This window comes from Aulonocara sp. 'chitande type north' Nkhata Bay, linkage group LG16, assembly GCF_057382095.1.
Source record: "Aulonocara sp. 'chitande type north' Nkhata Bay isolate Kocher_YH1m ecotype deep benthic linkage group LG16, A_spYH_male_GT1.1, whole genome shotgun sequence".
NCBI lineage: Eukaryota > Metazoa > Chordata > Actinopteri > Cichliformes > Cichlidae > Aulonocara > Aulonocara sp. 'chitande type north' Nkhata Bay.
In genome coordinates, this window is record NC_141359.1 from 25,012,485 (window position 1) to 25,038,389 (window position 25,905).

At 38.8% G+C, this 25,905-nt stretch overlaps 4 protein-coding genes across 10 annotated transcripts; 2 read left to right on the forward strand and 2 right to left on the reverse strand.

Annotated features, from left to right (window-relative positions):
- The first annotated feature begins 122 nt into the window (after window positions 1–122).
- abcb11a (ATP-binding cassette, sub-family B (MDR/TAP), member 11a) lies at window positions 123–9,975 on the forward strand. The gene is made up of 28 exons (XM_086266398.1): window positions 123–199; window positions 603–689; window positions 809–824; window positions 912–960; window positions 1,100–1,341; window positions 1,429–1,513; window positions 1,946–2,079; window positions 2,174–2,345; window positions 2,456–2,580; window positions 2,651–2,825; window positions 2,915–3,028; window positions 3,117–3,227; window positions 3,303–3,428; window positions 3,516–3,719; window positions 3,806–3,976; window positions 4,064–4,253; window positions 5,005–5,086; window positions 5,171–5,279; window positions 5,372–5,533; window positions 5,630–5,734; window positions 6,829–6,990; window positions 7,087–7,290; window positions 7,374–7,615; window positions 7,700–7,856; window positions 7,950–8,147; window positions 8,251–8,457; window positions 8,762–8,908; window positions 9,026–9,975. Exons 2-28 carry the CDS (start codon window positions 641–643, stop codon window positions 9,224–9,226), a joined length of 3,939 nt encoding a protein of 1,312 aa, XP_086122524.1. The 5' UTR covers window positions 123–199; window positions 603–640; the 3' UTR covers window positions 9,227–9,975.
- A 1,377-nt stretch (window positions 9,976–11,352) lies between these two features.
- Window positions 11,353–14,124, reverse strand: LOC147311632 (glucose-6-phosphatase 2-like). Of its 4 annotated transcripts, none has more exons than XM_086265578.1 (6): window positions 13,617–14,124; window positions 12,829–12,897; window positions 12,641–12,750; window positions 12,454–12,565; window positions 12,260–12,381; window positions 11,353–12,169 (listed from the first exon to the last, which is right to left on the reverse strand). In XM_086265578.1, exons 1-6 carry the CDS (start codon window positions 13,670–13,672, stop codon window positions 11,655–11,657), a joined length of 984 nt encoding a protein of 327 aa, XP_086121704.1. In that variant the 5' UTR covers window positions 13,673–14,124; the 3' UTR covers window positions 11,353–11,654. The 4 variants fall into 4 exon arrangements, with proteins under 4 accessions (XP_086121704.1, XP_086121706.1, XP_086121705.1 ...); XM_086265580.1 differs by having other exon boundaries at window positions 13,613–14,124; XM_086265579.1 differs by having other exon boundaries at window positions 13,359–14,124.
- spc25 (SPC25 component of NDC80 kinetochore complex) lies at window positions 13,766–18,684 on the forward strand. Of its 2 annotated transcripts, none has more exons than XM_086265582.1 (7): window positions 13,766–13,906; window positions 15,747–15,914; window positions 16,308–16,373; window positions 16,554–16,700; window positions 16,803–16,928; window positions 17,617–17,715; window positions 17,998–18,684. In XM_086265582.1, the coding sequence occupies exons 2-7, from the start codon at window positions 15,767–15,769 to the stop codon at window positions 18,120–18,122; spliced, it is 711 nt and encodes a 236-aa protein (XP_086121708.1). In that variant the 5' UTR covers window positions 13,766–13,906; window positions 15,747–15,766; the 3' UTR covers window positions 18,123–18,684. The 2 variants fall into 2 exon arrangements, with proteins under 2 accessions (XP_086121708.1, XP_086121709.1); XM_086265583.1 differs by having other exon boundaries at window positions 16,803–16,891.
- On the reverse strand, window positions 18,600–24,995 carry nostrin (nitric oxide synthase trafficking). Of its 3 annotated transcripts, none has more exons than XM_086265574.1 (16): window positions 24,777–24,995; window positions 24,601–24,686; window positions 24,413–24,496; window positions 24,153–24,215; window positions 23,968–24,049; window positions 23,824–23,886; window positions 23,011–23,109; window positions 22,768–22,893; window positions 21,851–21,949; window positions 21,632–21,757; window positions 21,072–21,180; window positions 20,898–20,986; window positions 20,646–20,771; window positions 19,392–19,650; window positions 19,201–19,293; window positions 18,600–19,108 (listed from the first exon to the last, which is right to left on the reverse strand). In XM_086265574.1, the coding sequence occupies exons 1-16, from the start codon at window positions 24,870–24,872 to the stop codon at window positions 18,972–18,974; spliced, it is 1,737 nt and encodes a 578-aa protein (XP_086121700.1). In that variant the 5' UTR covers window positions 24,873–24,995; the 3' UTR covers window positions 18,600–18,971. The 3 variants fall into 3 exon arrangements, with proteins under 3 accessions (XP_086121700.1, XP_086121699.1, XP_086121701.1); XM_086265573.1 differs by having other exon boundaries at window positions 19,201–19,296; XM_086265575.1 differs by lacking the exon at window positions 24,153–24,215 and having other exon boundaries at window positions 19,201–19,296.
- Between the last annotated feature and the right edge of the window lie 910 nt (window positions 24,996–25,905).

Genomic DNA, 25,905 nt, shown 5'->3' on the forward strand with positions numbered 1-25,905 from the left:
TTCACTTAGTTAAAATTTGTCTTGCAAAGACTTGCAAATGTCAGCAAATATTGCTGACGTTTATCAGTCTAATGGAGGAGTAGATAGTATAAAAGGGGAGGCATAGGTTAACCTGAGTGTGAGATAGGACATTCCTCTGAAGAACCTCAGCGTTGTTGGTGGGTTTCGTAAGAAAGCAGAGATTCACCAAGAAGTCCAGGTATGTGGATTCTGATACACTGATTTAAGACCCAGAGTGGTTTATTAAACCCATTAATACTTATTCATGTTGTTTGTTGTGTTTTAATCTTTTATCATTTATATTGGTATCCTGACCTGTGCAGAGTAATGTGCTGCTGAAATATTTCCCTTGTCCTTCGTATGTCCAAGCAGCTGGATAAAAATTGAAAACAATGAACAAGACAGCACGATAAAAAGAAGTTAATTCAACCCACATGCTATCAGCTTGTCTGAAATTATTGAATTCTCAGCAGATCATGTCATCCTTTTTCCTGTCTGTTTGTGCCAATAAAATACAGTGTAACTTGCCTCATTTACATTACATTTAAAGTATATTAAGTTACACTGATATTTATTCCAATGTTTAACTTTTCTATCCACAGAAAGTAAGTATACAACTGCCTGAGTCAGAGCGACAAAAATGAAGAAGAAGGTCAGTCTTACATCACCCCCACATGCAGATAAAGAAGGTGAGTGAGTTACTTTTAGTGGGAAAAAAAAGGACTAAATATCATTACATATATCTTACTAATAGTTTTGCTTAAAAAAGCTAAGCAATTACTCTAATTATAATTTCCCTTCTTTTCAGATGACAGTCAAAATGGGTAAGTTTGGGTTGGGAGACATTAACATGCTATGTGTTTGCAGTTTTTCTGTCATTTACAGTCATAGGTTATTTACATGTTTTACAGGGAAGAGAAGAAAAAAGAAAATGCTCTGAGTGTTGGATACTTTCAGCTGGTAAATATTTTTTCCATGACTCTATAAAAGCTTGTTCTTTTCCTTACCTTTGCTCTTGAATGATCAAAAAAAAAAAGGTAGATAAGCACGAAACATTCTTTATTCCCACAAGCACAAATCCACAATTTCCCATTTTCAGTTCCGATTTGCCACTTGGAAAGACATCGTGATGATGGTGGTGGGGAGTGTGTGTGCCCTTGTACACGGCGCAGCCTCACCGCTCATGCTCCTCGTTTATGGCATGATGACAAACACATTTGTGGATTATGAGCGCGAGGTCCAAGAGCTGAAAGATCCCAACAAGACTTGCAACAACAATACTATTTACTGGGTTAACGACACCGTGTATGAAACGGATGAAAACACCACACTCTACTGCGGGTAAGTCATTTGTTTATTCCAGATGAGATTGTTGCTACAGTAAAGAGTTATTGTTGTTACTGCTACTCATTTTTGTTCTCTTGGTAGGGTGGATATTGAAGCACAGATGACCTTGTTTGCGTATTACTATGTTGGGATTGGATTCGGTGTTCTGATTGTTAGTTACTTTCAGGTAAGTATGCATGTTACATACTCAGCTTTAATTTTTGATTCTTTTTTGTCGCTTCTGGTGAATAATTTCAAACATCCACTTAGCACTCAATTTAAGACCATTTACTATCAGCTGTTGGCCTTTGTGCTGTTAATGAGAGAGGGTATTTTTAACACGGTCATCTCAGGCTCATGGCTGTGTAAGAACAGCATCCCCCCTCCATGTGCTGCTCACACCTTCTCAATATAAAGGGCAGCCAATCAGAAGAAAAGTTTCCTGAAAGGGAAAGGTTTGTTTCAGGTAGTGGACAAACTGATGAGCTGCACCAAGAACCAGAATAAGGAGTAATCCTGAATTAAAGAATAAAAATATGGAGTTTGTTTAAATCCTTTCTGAAAATGCATGGCTTGTGTCTGTATAATGTGATGTCTTTTTTAAAAAATCACATTTTAGATTGCATTCTGGGTGACGGCGGCTGCAAAGCAAACACAGAGAATTCGAAAGACTTATTTCAGAAAAGTAATGCGAATGGAGATTGGATGGTTCGACTGCAACTCTGTGGGTGAACTAAACACGAGGATATCTGAGTACGTTGTGTCTCTCTCTGCCTGCTGATCAGCCTGTTATCACTGTTTTGCTCAACATGTTTTTACACATTCTGTTGCTTTTTTCTTTTTATAGCGATATCAACAAGATTAACAGTGCCATTGCTGATCAGGTGTCTATATTTATTGAGAGGATCTCTACATTTGTTTTTGGCTTCATGGTTGGGTTCATTGGTGGGTGGAAGCTGACTCTGGTGGTCATAGCAGTGAGCCCTCTGATAGGTATAGGTGCTGGACTGATGGCTATGGTAAGCGTTTGATAGTCAGTTGGCAGTTGGTGGATAGATACCTTTTTTCCTGTTATGTTTAAGCTTTGATATGTTTTTATTTTGTGCATTTTTCTTCCTGGTTCCTGCAGGCTGTGGCCAGACTGACAGGACGAGAGCTTAAAGCCTATGCAAAGGCAGGGGCCGTGGCTGATGAGGTCCTGTCATCCATCAGAACGGTAGCAGCTTTTGGAGGGGAGGAAAAAGAAGCTGAAAGGTATTTTGTAGTACAATATAAATGCTAATACTTTTATTTGTAATGATGCTAAAATACAAATTTTGCACAGGTATGACAGAAACCTTGTGGAAGCTCAAAATTGGGGAGTTAAAAAAGGAACAATCATAGGAGTGTTTCAGGGATACCTGTGGTGCATCATTTTCCTCTGCTATGGTCTGGCCTTTTGGTACGGATCTAAACTGGTCATCGACACTAAGGAGATGACGGCTGGTACTCTTATTCAGGTATGAAATATTAAATTCTAAATGGTAATACTCTGTAGAATACAAAGATGGAAAACTGCTGACTTTTAATGCTGCTGTGTTTGTTTTAGGTTTTCTTTGGTGTACTCATGGCAGCAATGAACCTTGGCCAGGCCTCACCGTGCCTGGAGGCCTTCGCTTCTGGTCGCGCTGCTGCAAAGAGTATCTTTGAGACAATTGACCGGGTAAAACCAGCTAACTTACATAACCAGAAGAACCAAATTAGTCAATGTTAAAATAATGAATAAAGTTTATTTGTTGCTACTTTCACAGGAACCGGAAATTGATTGTCTATCAGAAGAAGGTCACAAATTAGACAAAGTAAAAGGTGATATTGAGTTCCACAATATCACTTTCTACTACCCATCCCGGCCTGACGTCAAGGTAACATTCTTTGCTTGATATTTGTTCTGTCATGTTTCAGTTTTACACGCACTGAAAGTCAACAACCTTTTTGAGATTTTAGATAATCTGAGCATGCAGATCAGAGCAGGAGAAACCACCGCATTTGTTGGACCAAGTGGATCTGGAAAGAGCACCACAGTCCAGCTCATTCAAAGGTTTTATGACCCAAAGGAAGGAACGGTAACTATCTGAGAAACTTTTCAGACACAGGCAATGAGATGTTTGGGGGCTTTGTTGTAACGTCTTGTAATAAAATATCCTTCTTAGGTGACTTTGGACGGTCATGACATCCGTACTTTGAACATCCAGTGGCTACGATCTCTAATTGGGATTGTTGAGCAGGAGCCAGTGCTGTTTGCTACCACCATTGCAGAGAACATCCGATTTGGTCGACCTGGAGTAACCGTGGACGACATTATCCAGGCGGCAAAAGAGGCTAATGCCTACAATTTTATTATGGAGTTACCACAGGTACATTTAAAAATGATATACAGCACAATTGCAGAAGTTACAGCAGTTTTACAGTCATGTGCTGTAATTTTACTCTTATACTCCAGAAATTTGAAACTATGGTGGGTGAAGGTGGAGGCCAGATGAGCGGAGGGCAGAAGCAGCGTATTGCCATAGCTCGTGCGCTCATCCGAAACCCCAAGATCCTCTTGCTGGATATGGCCACATCTGCCCTGGACAATGAAAGTGAAGCTGTAGTCCAGGAAGCACTGGATAACGTGAGCCATTTTTTATATTTCATACATTTTGACTTCATTAGCATCTTGTTTAGGGGACTGACACCCTAATAACAACCATATCTGCAGGTGCGCACAGGCAGGACGACGATTTCTATAGCTCATCGTCTTTCCACGATTAGAAATGCAGATGTTATTATAGGATTTGAGCACGGGCAGGCTGTGGAGAGAGGAACACACAGCGAGTTACTGGGGAAGCAAGGCGTCTACTTCACTCTGGTCACCCTGCAAAGCCAAGGCCAAACCAACACAACTAGTGGTAGGATTCATGTGGTCTGTCAATTACTAGATTTGGACTTTTGGTACAAGAAAATGAAAATGCGTGGATCAAAATTTATGGTATAATCTTCAAATGTTAAACAAAATCAAATGCCCAAATATGTCCAGAATATGATGTAGAACATTTAAATTAAATTTAAACATTTAAATTTAGAACTAAATTTAATCTGATAGAGAATATGTTCCAACCTTTGGTGATTTCTCAAATTCATTTTGTATGTTTTTCCCTGTTGAAGACATATTTACCTGGACTAGACAGAGATTGTCATGCACGGTTGGAAATTCAGGATAACAAGTTGGCTGCCTGTTGTTTGTCTGATACAGTTAGAGAGTGTAGTTGCTTTACATTGTGATGACGCATAATTAAAAGTTCTGCACCCTTTACACCATGTACACCTCCTATTGTGCTGTTCCACACTATCGCATGCAAATAAGACCTTCCTGCCTGGTTGAAAGAGCACATTTCAAAGCTCTCAGTCACATAGCAACATAGCAAAAGGTTTGGGCCTTAGGTTGTTCATGACACTTACAGCTTTGGTGCTGTGGTGCTGTCTTGGCAGCTTAAATGCCACAAAAGAACTGGACCTATGCTTATGCTGAATTAATGGCTTCAGTCAAGGCCAAACAATAAATGCATTTCAAAGGGGAAATCCTTTAAAGTATGTTATAGTTATTTCTTGTGTTTGTCAAATCTCAAAGGAAACTTTAATGCTTGATTGTTTTACTTCCAGATGTGATCAGTGAAGCTCCTGAAGAAGACTTTGATCTAAAAGCAGGGGGGTTTAGCCGTGGAAGCCGTAGATCCAGTAAAAGGTACAGTAAGTCCACTTGAAGGAGATCATGGGAAAAGATCATCAGTAAGAAAATACTTTGATATTCTCTATATTACACCTGCAGGAGCTCTCTGCGGCTGCGATCTTGGAGCCAGTTGTCAAATGACTTTGTCCCTGATGCACTATCAGGCAGCCTCAAGATTGCTACGGACACGAATATCAAATCAGAAAATGTACAGAGATTCCTCTCGTGCTATGTAATATGCCAAGACAATTAATAACTGTTCTATGAAAAACAATGGTCCTTACACATATCTTTTAACAGCAACAAAATGATGTGGAAGAACATGTAGAGCCTGCTCCAGTTGCACGTATCCTTAAGTACAATCAGCAGGAATGGCCCTACATGCTGCTTGGCTCACTGGGAGCTGCGGTCAATGGCTCTGTCAACCCCATATATGCCATCTTGTTCAGCCAGATTCTTGGGGTAAGAGCTGTTCTCATGAAGAACGCATGTCATCTTTTACATGTACAGCTGGTTTGAGCATGGGCTAAAATATTTCACCGGTATTTGTTTTTACAGACTTTTGCAATTCAGGACTTGAATGAACAGAGGAAACAGATCAATGGGATATGTGTTCTGTTCTGCATCGTGGCCGTGGCTAGTTTCATTTCACAGTTTTTACAGGTATGCTGTTGCAATTTTAGACATATTAAAAACAAAACATAATCTAGAATAGCAGTTGTGGAGAAATTGTTTATGTCTCTAGAAGAAGATGAACTGCAATAATGTGATAGGTATGACAAAAATGAAGAATTATACAGGCGACATGTGAACAACGCCTGCCTTTCTGCACATGTTCTACATGTGTGTGGCTATCTGATGACTGAATTGCCTGCGCGTGCCATGAAAGCAGTCATAACAGAGTCAAGATAGCTAAAACAGGTGGGGCTTGGCAACGTGGGTTTTAATTATACTGTGGTTTCTTTACTGCACAGAAGCAAAGGCAATATAAATACCAAAAACAAAACAAAACTGTTGGTAGCGTTATTAAATTAGAGTGGAGCAGAGTAAATCTTTAATGTACCAGTGAGGGGACATTTGCTTTCCTCTCCAACAGAAAACACACAAACACCATTCAAACCACAGTACAAGATCCAAAGGTCTGACATTGTCATCATAAATCGGGTTCATTAAAAGGACTAGATGTTACAATCCCTGACAATGCATTGCTTTAAATGGAGAAAATCTTGGGGGATGGCTGTTATGAGGAAAAGCAGCACAGAAACTTTACCAGCGGCACACATTGTTGTGTGCCTCAACTTTCGTTCTTTTACCCAAGATAATCTGCCATTTTTCCTTGGTTAGGTTTAGGGATTAGAGATCTGATCTAAATTATCATATTAAAATTTGGGACACATCGTCAGTAGTGGACCTTGGATTCATCGGGTGTTTCGGCCATTATCACTAGACACCGTCATCCAAAGAGGCCCTGCCAGGGTTGATCAGGCCCCGGAGTGTGTCACTGGTTTATGTTAAAGGGCCATGGGAAGGGAAAAAGGGCCATAATTTTTCTGAAGAAGGTTAGCAGATTGGATAAAATAGGGTTAGGGGTTATCTTACAATATAAAATGCCTTGAGGCGACTGTTGTTCTGATTAGGCGCTGTATAAATCAATTTTAAAATGAACTGAGTACAGAGTAATGGTAAGAATCAATGTGTGGTTAGAGGGTCAATACTGTATTTTATGGCTTTTTTACAGTGCACATTTAATATTACAGGGATATTCTTTTGCTAAATCTGGAGAGCTTCTGACGCGCCGCCTGAGAAAAGTGGGCTTCCAGGCCATGTTGAAACAAGAGATTGGCTGGTTTGATAACCCTATAAACAGTCCTGGAGCTCTGACCACCAGACTGGCCACAGATGCATCCATGGTTCAGGGGGTAAGTAGGAAACTACAGGATTGTTTTCACAGTTTGGTTTTACAATTAAAATCTTGTTTTTTAATATTTTTTAACATGCTTGAATAATTTCTGTAGGCAACGGGATCCCAGATTGGCATGATTGTTAACTCAGTGACCAGCATAGGAGTCTCTTTCATCATTGCCTTCTACTTCAGCTGGAAATTAACATTGGTAATTTTGTGCTTCCTGCCGCTCATTGGGCTGTCTGGGGTATTCCAAGCCAAGATGCTGACAGGTTTTGCAAATGAAGATAAGAAGGCAATGGAAGAAGCAGGTCAGGTAAGCTCATCTTCCATTTTAATATCACACCAGTACACAGGCAGCTTTGAATTTCTTGCGGTTAAGTGATTTCTCTCCCACAGGTATCCAGTGAGGCTCTTGCCAACATCAGAACCATTGCAGGTTTGGCCAAAGAGAGCTCATTTGTGGATTCGTATGAGCAGAAACTTGAATTGCCTTATAAGTCTGCCAAGAAGAAAGCCAACATCTATGGGCTCTGTTTTGGCTTTGCTCAGTGTGTCATCTTTTTGGCTTATGCTGCTTCATTTAGATACGGAGGCTTCCTGGTCAGGGCTGAGGGTCTGCAATATATGTTTGTTTTTAGGTTGGTAAAAATCTTGCTTTTTGACATGTTCAACTTTGTGATGTGATTGCCAAACATCAACACTGTGGTCATGTGTTTCCCCAGGGTGATTTCAGCAGTCGTGATCAGTGGGACAGCACTGGGCAGAGCTTCCTCGTTCACTCCAGATTATGCCAAAGCCAAAACTGCTGCTGCCCAGTTTTTCAAATTGTTGGACAGAGTTCCTAAAATCAGCATAAGCCAGTCAGATGGAGAGATATGGGTTGGTGAATGTCAATAACTGTACATTGAAATGGTTCATGAGTTTTAAGATGTAGCCCGTGTTACTTTTGTGAATCTTGTCATCCATCTTTAGAAAAACTTCAGAGGAGAAATAAATTTCCTTAATTGCAAATTTACCTATCCGACACGACCGGACACCCAGGTGTTGAAGGGCCTCCGTGTGTCTGTGAAGCCCGGGCAGACTTTGGCGTTTGTTGGGAGCAGCGGCTGCGGGAAAAGCACAAGCGTTCAACTGCTGGAGAGGTTCTATGACCCTGATGAAGGGCAAGTGGTGTGTGTTGACTGATTTAAATGTTAATTTCAGATACACAAAATGTATTCAGTGTGAGCAAAACCATTCGCTCTGTTGTAACTGTGTCACCTTTTCTTTTCAGGTGATTGATGGCGTCCCATCTCATTCAGTCAATGTGCCTTTCCTAAGATCTCAGATTGGGATAGTGTCCCAGGAGCCAGTTTTGTTTGACTGCAGTATAGCTGAGAACATACAATATGGAGATAACACCCGCAGTGTCAGCATGGAGGAGATTATTGAAGCTTCTAAGAAAGCTTATCTTCACGACTTTGTGATGACGCTTCCTGATGTGAGTAGGACTGAAATGACTTGAAATGTTGTCCGGTCAGTCATTTTTTGATTAAAAAGAAAGCTGAGTAAGCGAACTAAGCATAAATTCAGAATTAAAGCTAAATTGAATGTGACGTTGATTGCCTGTAGTTCCTTTTAGAAGGTAACTGGCAGAATGTGCAGACAAGCGTTTTCCAGATGCTAAATGCACTTAGTATAGGTTTACTATCCTAAAAAAAATCAAACAAACACACATTTTAAAGATGACTTGTGGTGAACTTAGAGTATAACTTGCTGCTTTTCTCTCTCTTTCAAACTGGTAGAAATATGAGACTCAGGTTGGTGCCCAGGGCTCGCAGCTGTCAAGAGGACAGAAACAACGCATCGCTATTGCACGTGCTATTGTCAGGAACCCCAAGATCCTGCTGTTAGATGAGGCCACGTCTGCCCTGGATACTGAAAGTGAAAAGGTATCTTTTAAGTCCTCTAATCTAGTCTTTTAAATGAAAGTTTGACAAAACATCCATATCATATATCCATGACACACAAAAGGAACTCGCTGATGACAGAGATTTTTTGTCCTGCAGACCGTGCAGACTGCTCTGGATGAGGCAAGAAAAGGACGAACCTGCATCGTCATCGCTCACCGGCTGTCAACCATCCAGACTGCAGACATCATAGCTGTGATGTCTCATGGAGCTGTCATCGAGCAAGGCACACATGATAAACTCATGGCCAAGAGGGGCGCCTATTACAAACTGGTCACAACAGGTGCTCCGATCAGCTAGAATTATTTGAGCTTGTTGTATTTACAGAACCGTTTAGTTGCAAACTTGAACCATTTGGAAAATCGTCCCTCATATCCTGCTCATTTAAATGCACAACTTTACTTCGTTTTCATAAAACTCCTCCCAGGATAAAAAAAGAAAATCTACAAATTTTCTTTTCTTCAGTACACATCATCATCATCATCATCATTAAAATCAACACATCTATCAGCAAATCTCCCATGTCCAAATACAGATACAATTTCTTTACAAAATTTGTCAGTTTACTCTGTACAATTATATCCTTAATGCTAATTAACTCCATCTCATAAGCATTTGGTCTTAACCTAAAATATACAGGCAGATATTTCTGTCTATATTCAAATAAATAGTGATACTCATCTCCAGGTTTCCCCAAACTATGAAGGACACATAAACGTTTAATATACTTAACTCCATAAAATCTGTCCATAAGTACTGGGATACCACCGACTCCACATCTAAACTTTGCCAAATAACACCAAATGGAATGATCTAAACCGCACAAGAATCTGTTTTTGTTATCAATTAATTATGTGACGATAAAGCTCTTTTTTGTATATTTATTTGCCTGTAATGAGTGTTTATAAATGAAGAAGATGAGGATAAAGACTTTTGCATGTATTAAGCCACGTTTGTATCACTGAACCACAGTTATTGTTTTTTTTTAAAAAATATATATATATATATATTTTAAAATTGTATAATAATACAATCATTAAAGTAATCTATTTCTAATGTTTTGGTACGGCTTTTTCTTACCAAAATATCAACATTTCTCTTCAGTTTAAAACAATACATCTTACTATATTGTTTTAAACTTCACATATAGAAGTTATTATGGATATTTAAGCATCTATTTTCTTCTACTCAGCTAGTTCATGTGATGGTAGCATGGAGTCCATCCTAGCTCCCAGAGAGCAAAAGGCAGGGCACACAGTGAATGTGTTATAGGTCTACTACAGGGCTAATACAGAGAGATAAACAACCATTATCACCTACAGCCAATTCATTGCCAGTTAACCTAACCCAGAAAGAAGGCCCCATCTGGCAAACGTATTTGAACCCAGGACGGTCTTGCTGTGACACAGCAGCGCTAACCACCATTTAATTGGGACCTTTGGACCTTTTGAGGTCAGAAAGAGTACTTTATCTGTAAGGAGGAAATATTTTGCTCATGGGTGCTGAAATCTTTTTTTTTTTTCATTTTATATTTAAACATAACCAATAACAGAGGTCTTTATACCTAAAGCAAGTTCTCCTTTAAATTGTAGCTGTATTGAAAGAAAATTCTTTTCTCAGGCAAATTAGTTTTCATAAATATTTATATTAACTATGCTGGAGCTGGAGTGGACAGAGTTCAGGCTGCTGAGTGGTTCTCTGTTGCTGCACCCTCAGTACCAGTTGATAATAAAGCACCCAGGCACACAGATTTTTCTTCGAGCTGGGCTTAATGAGGAGCCTACGCACTTAGGACAGTTACATAATTCAGAGCCAGCCTCAGGTGCCGCTGGATGCTAAGCAACCCGGGATGGTGGAGAAAAACGTGGAAATACGTTCTGCTGGGGAGTTTACCTAATCTGCCTAATCTAGTTACATCACAGCTTCTGTTCTGCTTCACTTATTTTGGCTGATTAATATCTAAGTTTTCCTGAAGAGAGCTACAAGAGATTATTCAATGCATGCAGAGCAAGCTGTATGTCCATACATTTAAAGTGCTTAAAAACTAAAAATGATACTTTTATAACTGACATTTCTGACATGATATAAATATCGATAAACTGTCATTTCTGACAATCTAAAATTTCACCTGTTCTTTCATCTGAGCTGCAGTGGTAAGGGATCTTACTTGTTATCTAGCTGACTTTTACACAGAACTGATGGGCTAACAGGTCACAATAAAATCTGGAGGTCTGATTTTGTTTCAGGCTGTTGTGATGTAAACTGTCAAAATGAAGTTTTCAAAAACCATTTGTGCTCTAATTTGTGTGTAACCTCTTAAACACGGACGTAAACCCTAAAAAGGATGGATATTCGTAAGGAAAAAATGGGAAAACACTTGAGGCAAAAGCATCTCCCGAATGATTCCAGGGTTGTATAATGTCCCAAAGAAACTCTTTAATAAGAAATTGAACAGTCTTTACAGTTATTGTGATTTACATATAAAACAAACACCATAGAATGGACTCAGGTAAGCAACAGATCAAGCAAATGGAAATTTCAAAACATGCTATTCAAACCCACAAATGCAACTTTTTTAAACATACACTGTTTCAGTCTCGTGTGATTACCTCCATAATACACATACATATTTACACTTGTTTGCCAACACTACCATTCAACCTTGCTGATATCCTTGATCAATAAGTGTTGGGGGTAATATTGTAAAACTTGAAAGCTGCTCCACAGTCTAAGCTAGCTTCCTCTCTTCATGCTCTCTGATGAGCAAATTAACACAGTAAGGAATAACAGCAACCACACCGAGAGGTATTGAAGCACTTTTACAGAACGACAGTATATAAAACAGAGCCTCATTGTGAGTGGGCATTTTAATAAAGTTGTACAGTTGCAGAAATGTGAGCGTTGCAGTCACGCACATGAGTTTAAACATACTTTTGCAGCCGTTCTTCCCTTTGCAGCTCTGAACGAACATCTCAGAGTTCACTGCCAGGCCCAGCCCAAACAAGGCTCCCAGGTTTCTAACCAGACCGGCAAAAGGCGTTGTGTCGAGATGGATCCAGTCTGGGTTAGCGCACCACTTCTTGGCTTTGCTGACTGACCACATGGGATCGATATCCAACAGTTTAAAGAGCAAATAAAAGCAAACAGCGAAAGAGAAAAGAAAAATGTTGGTTTGGAGGTAAACTTTCAAGCTTGCATTGTAGACTGAGGGGATGTGATCAAAGGCCTCAGCAATCAGCATGCCTACACATTAAAGAAAGAAAAAAGGTCTTTAGTCCGAACACAAAACAACAGATATATCAGATATTTTTTTGACAGCAGAGTGGAACACACCAGTGAAAACACCGAGGATAACTTGATGTGGAAAGTGTGTTGCAATAAAAATCCTGGAGATGCAAACACTTATCTGAATGACCCAGAAAGTCATCCACAAAAAGGACCTCAGAAGACAAAACCTGTAGGAATAATACATATTAAAAAAAGACAAGACAACTAATTTAATTGTAAAGATGTATATAACCTCTCACCTTTGAAAGCTGTGTACAGATGAGGCGTGGGAAGGCCGAGCAAAATTTAAAGCAGAAGTGATCATCACATACCACACGCATGATGAGCCCATGGCATGACCAGATGGACTGCCTGTTCAGAAAAACATTAAATAAAGTTTTCTACACTTTAATAGTTTTAAGTCCTGACTCGTACATGCATACTAACCTGGCCCTGTTTCACAAGTTATATGAAACTGGTCCAAATGTGGTTTTGAATCATTGTGGTAGAAGGGTGTTTCTTGCACCCACCAGTATGGTCGGTGCCCAAATAAAATCCTGCAAAAGAAAATATAAGAATAAAGTTCAGAAATACATAAAATAAAGATACAAATGCTAACCTAAGAGTAGGTTTACCATTTAAAAATAAGGTTGAACCAGTCTCCAATGACAGCCACCCAAATCATCTTGGTGCCAACATTGTGACTGAGATGGAACCAGAGAGGGAAATAAACAGAGAAAATATTACGAGGGTCACCCACTACTGACACAAAATCAATGAAGTCATGGTATTGCCAGTAGTTGTTCTGCAGGTACTGTATAACCTGCACACCAAAGCTGTAGACAAAATCCATGTGGTTCCCTATCTATGTACACAACTGCAACAGCTTCTTCTTCAATGCCAGCTAAAGCACCGTGAGTCCTTTCCTACCTCAGGAACTTTATATCAACCTGGTATCATAAATCATTAAATGAAGCCATGGCAACAACTGCAACATCTTTGCTTTGAACCCAACATAAAATAATGTTGCCATTAGGGCTCAGCATTTTAAGACATGTTACAAAACTGTTTACACCCTGAGCATGTAGACATTAGATTTTTCACAGAACATTGCTTTTACAATTGTTAAATATTAGCCATTGTACACACGAAGAAAGACAGTTACACGTAACCTGCTGGATCCTTTCAGCCTCATTAATATTCTCATTCTCAGTGAACGTAGCAACAAAATGAACTTCCTATAATGCTGCAAGAGAAAAACACAGCCCATCTGGCATCTGGCACAGTAGAGTTCACTGAGTACATCTGTTAGCATTCAGCTATCTTCCCATTCTAATCAGAGCACAAATACTGAAAAAAGTATAATGTTGTTTTATATAGTTTGGACGGAATTTCGGATCCATCTGAACTTCCACATACTGACCACAAGGTGGGATATCGTTTCAGCAAAAAACATCCTGAAAACATTATATATATCATTATAAATATAAATTTAGCAAGAGGAGTGGGCTATTTAATATTTTTAAACCATGTTTTCTCGGTTTAAAAACATAACAGTGTTTAGCTCATTTGAAAGCAGAGGAAATAATATGAATGATTAACGTAATTTCCGGTTGTCGTTGAGTGCCCGCCCCCTACGTTTAGACCGCGGATTTTTGAAAATAACGACCTGCGCAACAGCAAGACGTAAATCTAGAGTTCTCTTCAAAACATGTGAGTGTTACACGGAAACGTTAATGGACTGACTAGTTTAAGCCACATTTGTAAAATATCCTTTGGTTTCATTTGCAAGCTAATCGATGACGAACTAACCGCTAATGTTCCCCCGGCTAACGTTAGCATTGGCATGCTAATGTTGTTAGTAGGTTTTGGTGTAGATGTTACGTCACCGGTTGTCCGATATGCACAAATAATGTTGTATTTTTGTGGGCAGCACGGTGGCACGGTGGTTAGCACTGTTGCCGCACAGCAAGAAGGTCCTGAGTTCAATTCCACCATCAGGCCGGGGTCTTTCTGTGTGGAGTTTGCATGTTCTCCCCGTGTCTGCGTGGGTTCCCTCCGGGTACTCCGGCTTCCTCCCACCGTCCAAAGACATGCAGTTTGTGGGGATAGGTTAATTGGATAATCCAAATTGCCCATAGGCGTGAATGGTTGTCTGTCCTTGTGTGTTAGCCCTGCGACAGACTGGCGACCTGTCCATGGTGTACCCCGCCTCTCGCCCTATGACAGCTGGGATTGGCTCCAGCACCCCCCGCGACCCTGAAAAGGATAAGCGGTAGCGAATGGATGGATGGATGGATGGATGTTGTATTTAAATAATAAAGCCAGCTGTTACTAGCGACAGGTCAATTGTGAACTAATTAAATAACTAATTATGCCAGTAAACATTTAAAACTGTTTTAACTGACGATGGTTTCAGCTGTACTCTTTGATATGCTTTGAAATGTTTTGGTGTCATTGTTTGCTGGAAATAACAGCCACAGTGCATAACTATAAGTCTTTTAAAATATTAATGTAAATACAACACAGTACAGCACAGCCTATTCTGTACTGTTGTACTTTTTAATCTTGCTTTTATCTCCATAACGTCTGGGTCATTGTACATTGGTTAAGCCAAAGGAAAAAAAAGTTTACTAGAGCACTAACAACTATAAAATTAACAATTTACCAAGAATACACTGCTAGATTACACACAGCCGCCTGAGGGGTTTATTACGAAGCGATGTTTTGGCCGAAAGTGCCACATTTTCTCAGATTCTTTTATTTACAGCATGTCTTAAAAGCCGTGTAGATTCTCTGCTGGGGGAATGTGTGCAAGTTGTTAAGCAGTAGCTGTACATCAGATTCTGTGATTTACATGCATACATGATGCAAGAAATGTTTTTATACTTTATCTTTAATCTGCTGCTAAGGCTGTTTTACCTTGCTGGAAGCTGTTTACACAGCTTTGTAAACAGAGCAAAGAATACAGAGAATACCAAAAATACCTGTTCAATCGATTAGATCAATTTCATTTTAATCTGCTCACAAAGCAAGGTCTCATCTTCGTTTTAGGCTACAGGAAAGTGTCAGAGCTGAGCACACAGAGTAACCCTTAATGTTCGTTTCCATCCATTTCCATCCATCCATTTCCAAGTTTCAGAGCTCTAATGTACAGACTTCATGTTAGAAATAAACAGCAGCATTGAGAGCGCGTTCAGCATTAAAATAGTTAACTCACAATAAAATAAAAAATTCAATTAAAAGTTTATTTGACTGCTTTGTACGCTAAATCAAAACCAATTAACTGCAATTAATTTCATGTCTTATTCACAACTTTGTTACTTGTTGCTGTTTATTTATGATGTTCTTTTTCTAATGTTCTTTATAGATTTTTATTACTATTTCATCTTCATCATTATGTGATAATGTCTTTGATTGTGGGCGACACTCATATCCTGGACAAATAAATTACTCTGAGCAGCTTTTTCTGTATTCTGTTCTGCGCCAGTGTTGACCGACCACTACAGTTGTCTGGCTCTGCAGTGAAAATTGTGCTTGTGTTTTACCACAGATTCATAACAAAGCACCGTGATGTCCATCACTGACCCAAACATGAGCGATAGGTTTACAAGTGCAATGGAGGAGATCCACAACAAGGAGCTTAAAACATACACAGACATAATAGACACAACGGCAGAGTTGGCCCAATCCCACAGGCAGTTTGTGAAGTCAGCAATTGGTAAGTTTTTTAAAATTTATTTTTAATGTTGAACTACATATACAAACATCTGTTCAGCTTGTTTTCATTATTAATATCCTTTATTTCAATAGAAAATAAATTGCACATGGACTTTTTAGTTTTTAAGACACCCTATTGTCCCCTTTTTTCCCTCACTTTCCTATCTTCACTGCTTCACTATCCAATAAAGGCAAACATGTCAAAGAAAGAATATTAATTATGAGTAACATTTAGTCTTACAGGTTTAATAACAACTAGGTCCAAAGTTGTGTTTTTGGAGTGTTTTAAGACAGTCTGAGTATCGTCCAGCACAGTGGATTACAACATTATACATATTTTCTTACTTGATTAGAGTTGTCTGATATGGCTGATAATAAATGTTTTCTGTTGCAGATACGTGTTTAAAGAAGTGTAAGGATGATGACATATTGTTTGAAACAATACAGACATTCAAAAAAGGTGAGTTTCAGTAAATTAGGCACACAGTATTAGCATGTACCTTAAATGTAGGTCATACTGCTGAGTTCAAGTGTACATGTGAAAATGGTGGTGTGTAATGCTGCTTCCGCATCTTCACTTTATCTCTGGACTTAGTTGTACTGACACAACTTGTGTACTGACACAATGTTTGCCTCGTAGACCTCGAACGGAAAAAAGTGGCTTTAAAAGAGAAACGACAGGCAATATCTGAAGTGATATCTGAGATTCAGGAGAAGGATATGCAGAAAGAGGACATTATCCAGAAGATTGAGAAGCTTAAAGAAGAACAAACCAAGAGAAAAGAACGTAAGATTGTGTGATTGTGACACTGATGCTGTAACGTATAAATTAAATATTAAACTGTGACTGTATTGTATAGTACACTTATTTTTTCTGCCTACATTTCAGTGATTGAATCTCAATACAAAGCAAACAAAGACAGACTGAAGAATCTCCAAAAAGCCAGACTCGTCTTTCAGGATCATCTGGGGTTGGAGGTACGAACAATCCTCGGCAAAACACAGCTGGTTAAAGGTATGCAAAAACCATGCATTTTTGATACACATATGTTTGTCGACTCTTGTTTATGTTATCTGTAACAGATTTTTGTGCAAGAGGTTTTGGTCTTGCTGTTCCTTTTAGGCTGATCATGACTGATATGGTTATGATACTTTCTAAAATAAAACAACCATAAGGATAAAAGCTCTAGCTATTCAGAAGTGATAATCAATATTATAATTATTTTGATTTTTTTTGTCGGAATGGAATAAATACTCAGTACATGAGTACTAGTTAAAACAGTGGAACCACATTCATTATGTTTCTGAAGCTGTCTGCATGCACATATCCAAACTAGAGTAATTCTGACCTACAAACTGCTTAATTGTTAATTGATGGTTGAGTTGAATGCATTGAATAGAAAGACTATAATCGTAAAGTAATATTTTTACCTTCGGTGGATTAAAATGAAGGCTCTGCTCTGCATATTCCTGTTACCATGGTGAACTGATTGATATTTATGCTTGTATGAATCATCATTAACGATAAAGACATGCACAGCTCAGAGTGAATATAATCAGATCGTGAAGAAACTCTGGACATGTGTACTGTTACTGAAAAAGTGTTGTGCAACTTAATGATGGTCAGCTGGTTGTTGCGATTTCACCTTGTGACACACGCCGCTTCTGATACGACTCAAGAACTTTGTTTTGAACTTTTAAAGGTGAAAAGTTGCAGTTTGTTTTTCGAAACATCAACCCCTCTGATCCAGACAGCGCCTATGTCATCACGATGGGGATTAATGAAAGCGGATCATACCAGAGTAAGTTAAATACCTCTACTTTTTTTTCCCACAACCCTGTGTAATGTAATAGTATTTCTGTGTATTAATTTCAAACAGATTCACAAATATAGATATGAGCTTTTTATTATTATTTAAAAAGCTATAGGAAGACCAAAAAAACACACTGATATTTAATGTGTTTGTAAAATTGGTTCAAATAAGACCAGAGAGAAACATTGGAACACTTAACCTGATATTTTGTGGCTCACTCTTTTATTGCATCCACTGTAATCAGTCATTGTTTTTTTTTCTGTTTTACAGTTGTCTCCAGTGACCCCGTGCTCAAGTGTTTGCCAGCCTTGGAAAAGCGACTTCAGGAGACCAATAATTTACCAGCATTCCTGGCAAATGTGAGGAAGGAGTTTATCTCTCAGACGCGTCGCTAAAATTGAACGCAGGGAAGGATGAAAAGCACGCAGTGACATTCTCCCTGCAATTTGGACTAAAGAAAGCACAGTGGATTCAATGGAGTAATCAGTGGAGGATTACAAATCTTTAAATAAAAAGTCAACTTCAGGACTCTTAGATTTGAATTTCAAATACTCTTTTGTACTCAGTAGCTAACACGTGTGAATTCTTCTTATTAAAAAGATTAAGTTTCTTTTTTTGGCATCATTTCAGACGAGTTCTTGTTGGAGATAAGTATATGAATTTAAGGAGCGGGACCACGCCAGTCCCCTTCGAGGCCTTGCTCAAACCGCAGCTCAATGAATGTCCAAGCCGTTCACCTTTATCTATGATAACGCTGTCAAACCTAAAATGAGGACGTGGGCCCAGCGAGTGAATTGACATTTGGACAACTGCTTACCTTTTAATCCTGAATAATAAGGAACTGACCACTTAAACATTGATGTAAACAGTTTTATTTTATTTGTTTGTTACAAATCTCTTTTTTTACGCGTGCTACAGACATCAATGATGTAATAAAGCACTTCTTTATTAAAGCCTCGTGTTAGTCGACCTTGTATCGAGTGTAATATAAATTATGAAAAAACTTGTTATTTGATATTAGTGTCATGTTCAACTTTAATCCTAGGAGCATTACAAAATACCCAGGAGGCAGTGTTAAGATGCTGAATGTACATCTCACTTCATAAATATACAAGAACTGAATGTGACAAATGTTGAATAATTAACCAAATTAAAATCGGTGCATACACAGATATTGTTCCTTTCAGACTAAGTTTCTAATGAATGTTTGGCATCGCTGTGGTTAGAATTTGATTCAGGGTCGGTCAGGCATCAGATGATTTAATGCTGCTTAACCGAGGTAGCTCTTCAACATAGGTTGATGGGAAATGGCCCGTCTGCCCGTTCAGCATGCCAAACCACCAGCCGTTTTCTTCCTTGGAATAAATGTCTAGTAAATCTCCTGTGAAACATGATTTTTTTCAGTTAAACTTTAAATCTTTGCTTTAAAGAAACGCAAATGTTTTTAGTAAACTCAGGTTTAGTGTCACTTACCTTCGTTCAGAGCCAGTTCATCGTCGTGCTCAGGGGTGAAGTTGTAAATGGCCTTGCATTTTCCTATACTGCACAACTCTGGGGTTGTTTTATCTGCTAAAAATAACTGTTTTTAGTGCTTTAATTTCCTGAATTTCCAGATGTTGTAATTTTAAACAAACAGTTGTATCTGTGCTCTGTAAATGAATTACCTTGTCCTTTGTCCTCTTCCGTGTGAGGCTCCAAGACTCCATTAACAGTGCTGCCACTCTCTGCAGTTTGACTTTCCTGTGTTGGGCTTGTAGAACTGACCTGGTCAGTGGCATTTTTTGAAGGATCCACAGACTGCTGTGCCACAAACAGAGGTGGTCCTTTGTAAATGATGGAAGCTCTCAGTGACTGCCGGGATCTGAAGGGTGTCCTCCTGAGTCTGACTGGACGAGCCAGCTGAACTAGACTATGTTCACAGTCCTTGAACAGAAGAAAGGGTTTCAACTACAGCATTTGTCTTTACAGAAGCGTAAACACAGAACTGTACAACGATGTAATATAAAATAAAAAATTCGCCTTTTTGATATTCCAGTCTTTTTATTTCTGGTGTTTTTCCAATTTAATAAGATAACTTGAAATAACAAGAGAAGTTCTCATTTGCTCATTTTCCTGCAAGCAAACTGTCCTACCTACCAATTTAGTGTAATTTAGCTGTAATTTGCTTTGCATCGAGACAGTTTGTGTCTTTATGTACTGCAGGTGGTAATGTTATGAGCCGATTTTGAATGTAAGATGATTCATCAGAAATGCATTCATGCTGTTTATGCAGTGACTCACGAGATACAGGAAAGGACAGGATCCCTAATAATATAGAATAAAAATAATCTTGTTCATTCAGAAAAAAACAGGCAAATATTTTATCTCAAGTAAAAACATTTTGCCTCTACATGTGAACCAAACATAAGTATATTTATTGATGCGATACCAAACTACCAGCTACGACAGGCCTGTTGCCCCAGCAACCTGATTCACCAGTTGATGCTAAATATTAAGTGTAAAATAACTCTAATCAACAAGCTAGCAGGTGGAAGTATTGAAGGAGAGGAACGAAAGCCTGTAGAAGCAAAACAGAATACATGTGTGTGAATGACAGGAAGGGTGATGGAGTACTGAAGATGCAAGGTAGCAGATACTGGGAAGAATCTTGTGCACACTGTGCTTTTATTTCTGGGAAAATCAAAAAGATCCTGTTTCTTACTTGCACCATCTGTCCAGTAAAACCAATATTCCACTATAGTTCCAGTTAATCTGCTTTAAATATGTTACTGATAGATATGTATGGGGTATGCAGAGTAAGAGATTAAAGTTAACCCTCTATCAAGTCTGTTCCTATTAAGCTGAGGATTCAGTCCAGTCACATTTTAGCTACAAATCCTTTGTGCCAACAAAAGGCGGCTGCATAATGGAAATCTTACCTTGTCCTTCCATTTCAGAATACTGTTGCTGAACCGGTGATGGGACTTTGGTTTCCCTTCTAATTTAGACAGCGATGTAGAGAGTTTGTAATGAGTAGCCTCCAGGAGATCCAGTTTTAGAGTATTCTATACATGAGTTGACATTAGTGAGCAATTGGGAACCCTGGATTCATGGTCTGTTTGAAGAAAACATCAAACAGCACACAGCAGTATAAATCCACATCCACTCTGGCATTACTGTCCACTATTTACCTCATCAAGCTGCTGCTCGGTTTCCTCAAGGTTCTTTTGGTTGGAAAAAGATGGATTTTCAGAGTATGTTTTCATAAGTTTTTCAATTCCTGCGACACATTGTAAGAATTAGAATGACAGAAAAACAGCAAATGATTTTACTTCTTATTTTAAAAGTTGCGTAACACAGCTTGCCTTCACAGTCTTTCTTTGTTTTCGTAATATTCTCGTCGAGGCGCTGAAGTTTAAGCTTGATTGCCTCTCTTCTTCTGTCTTTGTCCATGAATGATTTGCTGTCTTCCTCCTGAGCATAGATATCTGGTCACTTATTAAATCAGAAACATTTTTTTAAATCTACCATCGATGGTTAAATCTACAGGGAATAAAAGTAGCATGTTAACTTTGAATTCGTCCCGAAAACTTTTCAGACATGCTGCATGTTGCACCCCAATCGTACATGTCCCTATACAGTAACTACATTTTATTAAATCAGAAATCAGGTTACCATCATATTCCCATAGAAGCCACATCTTTAAAAAACGTATATGTTGTATATATGTATAGCTATATTTATGTAACAGTAAATATAGAGTAGATCACGGTACAGGATTTCTGTCAGGCCCTACCAGTAACTTTTTTATCTGCAGCACGCACACACTAACATAAAAAGATGCCCCCTGCAGAGATGACCGCCTGCAGGAAAACATACTTCGGTTTGAAATGCAACAGCAGATTCTCAGACACCAAAGACTTACGAAATAATCAGCCATCAAAAACTCGACGTTGTGATCTTCAGTGGTGTTTCTGTTCTCTTCCACCAGGGCTTGTATGTCTTTATCAGTGTCCACCCTTTGGACCGCCTGTTCTATCTGTGTTTGGCCCTAGAGGTAGCACAAGTATGCATAGGTGATATAATATCCTTAATGTACCAGTGATTCAACGTTTACTGGACGATGGTGGTCAGGATGTCTCACATGTTTGAGGGTCTGTCCAAAGCTGTACATTTGGAGGTTATATCTTTTTAGGATGTTGCCTAGAAGTTCAATCCGTTGCTTCTCCAGCTCCTGTATGATCTGAAAGAGCAGAAAGTGAGAAAGTCCTTGTTTAGATAATCTCCTGGCCATTTAAACCATGGAGCACATAACAGCAAATATATGCACTTGAGTTAGATGATTGCCATCTAACCCATAAATTCAATAAATGTACCAAGTGATTCAGGTCATAATGTGTGGAAAGACCATGTGCAGAGTAAAAGAAAGATCACAGGCTTAAGCCAGCAGCCTCAAGTTCTGGTACTGTGTCCTTATTAAACAACGTGTACACTAAATAAATGTGGGAATCTCTGAAAATACATTCAATGTCTACTGCTGCACAGAGTGGATTTTGATGAAAGAAATGTAAGCTAAAAATTCGCTACTGAAATGTATGTTGCATAATTCACTGAGAACAAAATGACATAACCACGGTTAGTAGAACTCATAATCATCAACCATCCTTGAAGATTACACCAACTGGCAAAGTTAAAACCTGATATTACAGGCCGATCCAACCGGAGTCACACTGTGGCTCAGTAATGCTTATGACTCCATTCTGATGAGACTGTGGATGGTGTCCTGGAAGATCCCCAGCATTAAGGCATCAATACATAATTTCCCAGAGGTTCTCAACTGGATTCACGTCTGGTTTTTGTGCTCAAAATACAGAACATACTGTCCTGGGAGATAAGCTGTGCTTTCAGAGTTTCCTGGAACCAATCAGAAGTGAAATCTTTCACACTAATGAAAAACTCTTGACTACGTCACTGAGCCCCGTTATCTCATAAAGAGCCACTCTTAATAAGAGGAACAGCTAAATGCCCACAAAATGACAAGTAGGAAACTATTTTCTCCACCTGGTAGCAGTTTTTCAATGTGTTTTCCCACTTGAGTCTCATCTGATGACCCTCCATGTTGATATTAAAGTACTCCTCATCCACCCGCGCCTGCATCTCTGCTGACTTAGTCAGCCTGTTAAGCATCTGGAGTCAAGAACAGAGAGAAAACTTTAGCAACCATGCTGACAGCTTTTTCCAGTAAGTATCCCCCCCGTGGTGAAAAAGACTGCAGTGATGAAAACAGTATGACACATTCTGTACCTTCTGTTTTTCTTTCTCAGTGGAGATGTGTTTGTTGTTTTCAACAAAGTTGAACAGATCCTCGTGTTCTCTTGTTAGTCCAATTAATTTCTTTTTGATCTAGTTTAGAAAGAAGAAATCAAATGAATATATTAGTATGAACTTTAAATAACATTACAACTACTTTGTGATGTTGTGTGTCAAAAGGGATAGACTGAATTTGAAAGATAAATCATTTATCTTGGCTTCTTGTGAGTTTATTTTTGTAGATATGAAATTTTACACTCATAGCTACAAAAACACTTTATTATTTTATTTTATTATTTTATTTTGTTATTTTTCAAAACATTTTCAACGAATGTGTCACGTGTTAAAAAAAAGCTTTATATCAGATTTGCATTGCAGCCAAACAGTTCCTGGAAACGGTCACAACAGAGTCGTTTTATGCATGATCATTATGGTTGATAAGGCCAAACATGACAGTGACTAAAGATAAATCTACCCATTTTGAAAGGGAGGAATGGTTATGGTTGGTCACAATTCCAGACTTTATAATGTGCCATCAAACCAAATCGTAAAGTATCATAATTCCTCAGCATGACCCTCCTTTTAATGGCATGCAACTGTTCAAACACATATATTATTGAAGCTTATATCAGACCTGTGAGTTCTGCATACATTCTAATGCATTCTTGCAGGTATCCACATTATAGCAATTCTCTGACTGTACATGTCAACATATTTTTGCAGATACAGTCATTTTATGGATTTATGATTCAGCAGCTCCACCAAAGCCAATTTCTGTCCCTGTATATGTTTACAACACGCCCTTACCTTCAGTTGCTCACTCCAGTTAGCAGTAACAAGCTTTCCGGTTCTTTCAATGGCACTGTCAAGCTAGAAAAGAGTGGCATATTGTGCTATCACTGGAAACTGTAGCAGAGAGATTTTGATAAAAGGAAAGACTGAATTACATACAGGCCTCTTCCTCTTATTATGCTCGTCTAAGACTTGTCGTATTTCCAGAATTGCTTCCTGCTGAAATGCATTTCCTACTGATCTGAAATGAAGACATAAATCTGCATTTAAACTCCAGCTCAAGATAACATTTGTTTAATCATTCGACTGGCGCAGACTCGAGCTGAACTCAGGTTGAAAACTACCTGTGGGCGTCTGCTCTTGAGTACATCTCATCTGACACATGACACCAGGCACTGTGGGTGGAACTGAGTGGGGAGCCAGCATGAAAAGGTTAGAGCTGTGGGCTAATTAGCCTGACACCTGCCTGTGTTTTGATCACATCTAACTTGGTGGCTGCATGTTTTTGCTCATCACACTATTATTCCTGTACGGTGCATGGCAATCAGTCCCAGGAAGAGGTCATGTTAAACACAAAACTGACAAAAGACAGTGTCACCCTTACTTGTTTGACATTCCTTTGGAGGCCCTGATGAGTTTGCCCGCGAGTTTTTGTAGGCCTTTGGAGTAAGTAAGCTCCAACTCTGCCCTGGAACAGGAAAAAGATTGCAGCAAGGAAGAAGAAGAAATAAAACTGGGTCAAACAGTAACTCCTAAAGCGACTCAGGTGTTTTCTAACCACAGTCAGCGTACCTTTGCTGGAAAACGGACATGAGCTCTTTGCAGAAGTATTCCCCATTTTTTGAATATTGTTTCGCATTTTGATAGAGCTGGTGATACTGAAAAGTGATAAATAATACACCGTGAGTACCTGACACATTTGATTTGAATGTGGAAGTTGTGCGATCAGTCAAAATATATATACTCACAGAGCAGGTGGTGGTAGGTTCCTTCATCTTAAGACTGTGGCTGTTTGTTGACTTTGTACCTGGAACTTTGACCACCCTCCTCCCAAAGTTACTCATGCGCAAACCACCTGAGCTTTATGCATTGCGCCAAAGGAAAATTCCAATGAGAGGGGTGAAAAAAACCCCGGAAGAAGCTGCAAGCTTAAACTCAAGCTGGAAGGCAGCAGGTTTATGTGCAACCGATTCAGGACGGGGGAATATATAAACACCACAAAAAGGTCTGTCCACGCTTTTAGCAAACATAAATAAATAAAAGGATACGACCAAATAGAACTACTTTATATAATGTTCAAGCTAATTAAACCGGCTGAGTTTCCTAATAACCCTTTAGAGAAAGTTAAAGAAAGTAAGTAAAGTTAATACTTTTAGGTTGTTAGGTTGTGATGTTTTGGTAATAATTATTCTATAAGGACTTGTGTGGTTTTATTTCATGTCTATTTGGTAATAACAGTTTAAAATGTTAGTAATTAGCAGTTTCTACTTTTTTTGGCTACTTGGTATGAAACATACCTTCCTTTGAAGGTTGAACAGCAAATTAAATCTGGTAAGTTTGGCCTGCATAAGTGATCCAAACACACAACCAGCTGGCATCCCATAAAACTGAACTGAGCCAAGTCAGACCCATCAGTTGTCTATCCTGCTCATGATTACAAGCTGCTACACTGGTCACTTAAAATCATTCAAATTGTAAATTGTTATTGATCCTATTACCTTAGTCTTGAACTGTATATTTATTACTCTTATTATATTTATTGTCTTTTGCACTGAATGGAACTGGAGCCTCGTCATCTGGTCTCTCTATATACTGTACTGTATATGGCAGAGATGACAAAGTTTAATTTGACTTTGAAATTGCTAATGGAGTATTAGTTGTTTAATGTAAAACCTATTTAGACTGCATTATTTTTAATGATTAGGATTCTGGGGTATTAGATATTGTCCTAGTCCTGGATTTTTTCACTCTATATTTTGTGTTAAATGGGTTCGTTTGGCTGTGCTTCTCTTTTTATTCCTTTCTGGTTTCCTCCACCTCTGTCATCCTGCTTCTTGGTATTCTTCAAGGCCAGGTATTACTTATTTGTCTTTCAGT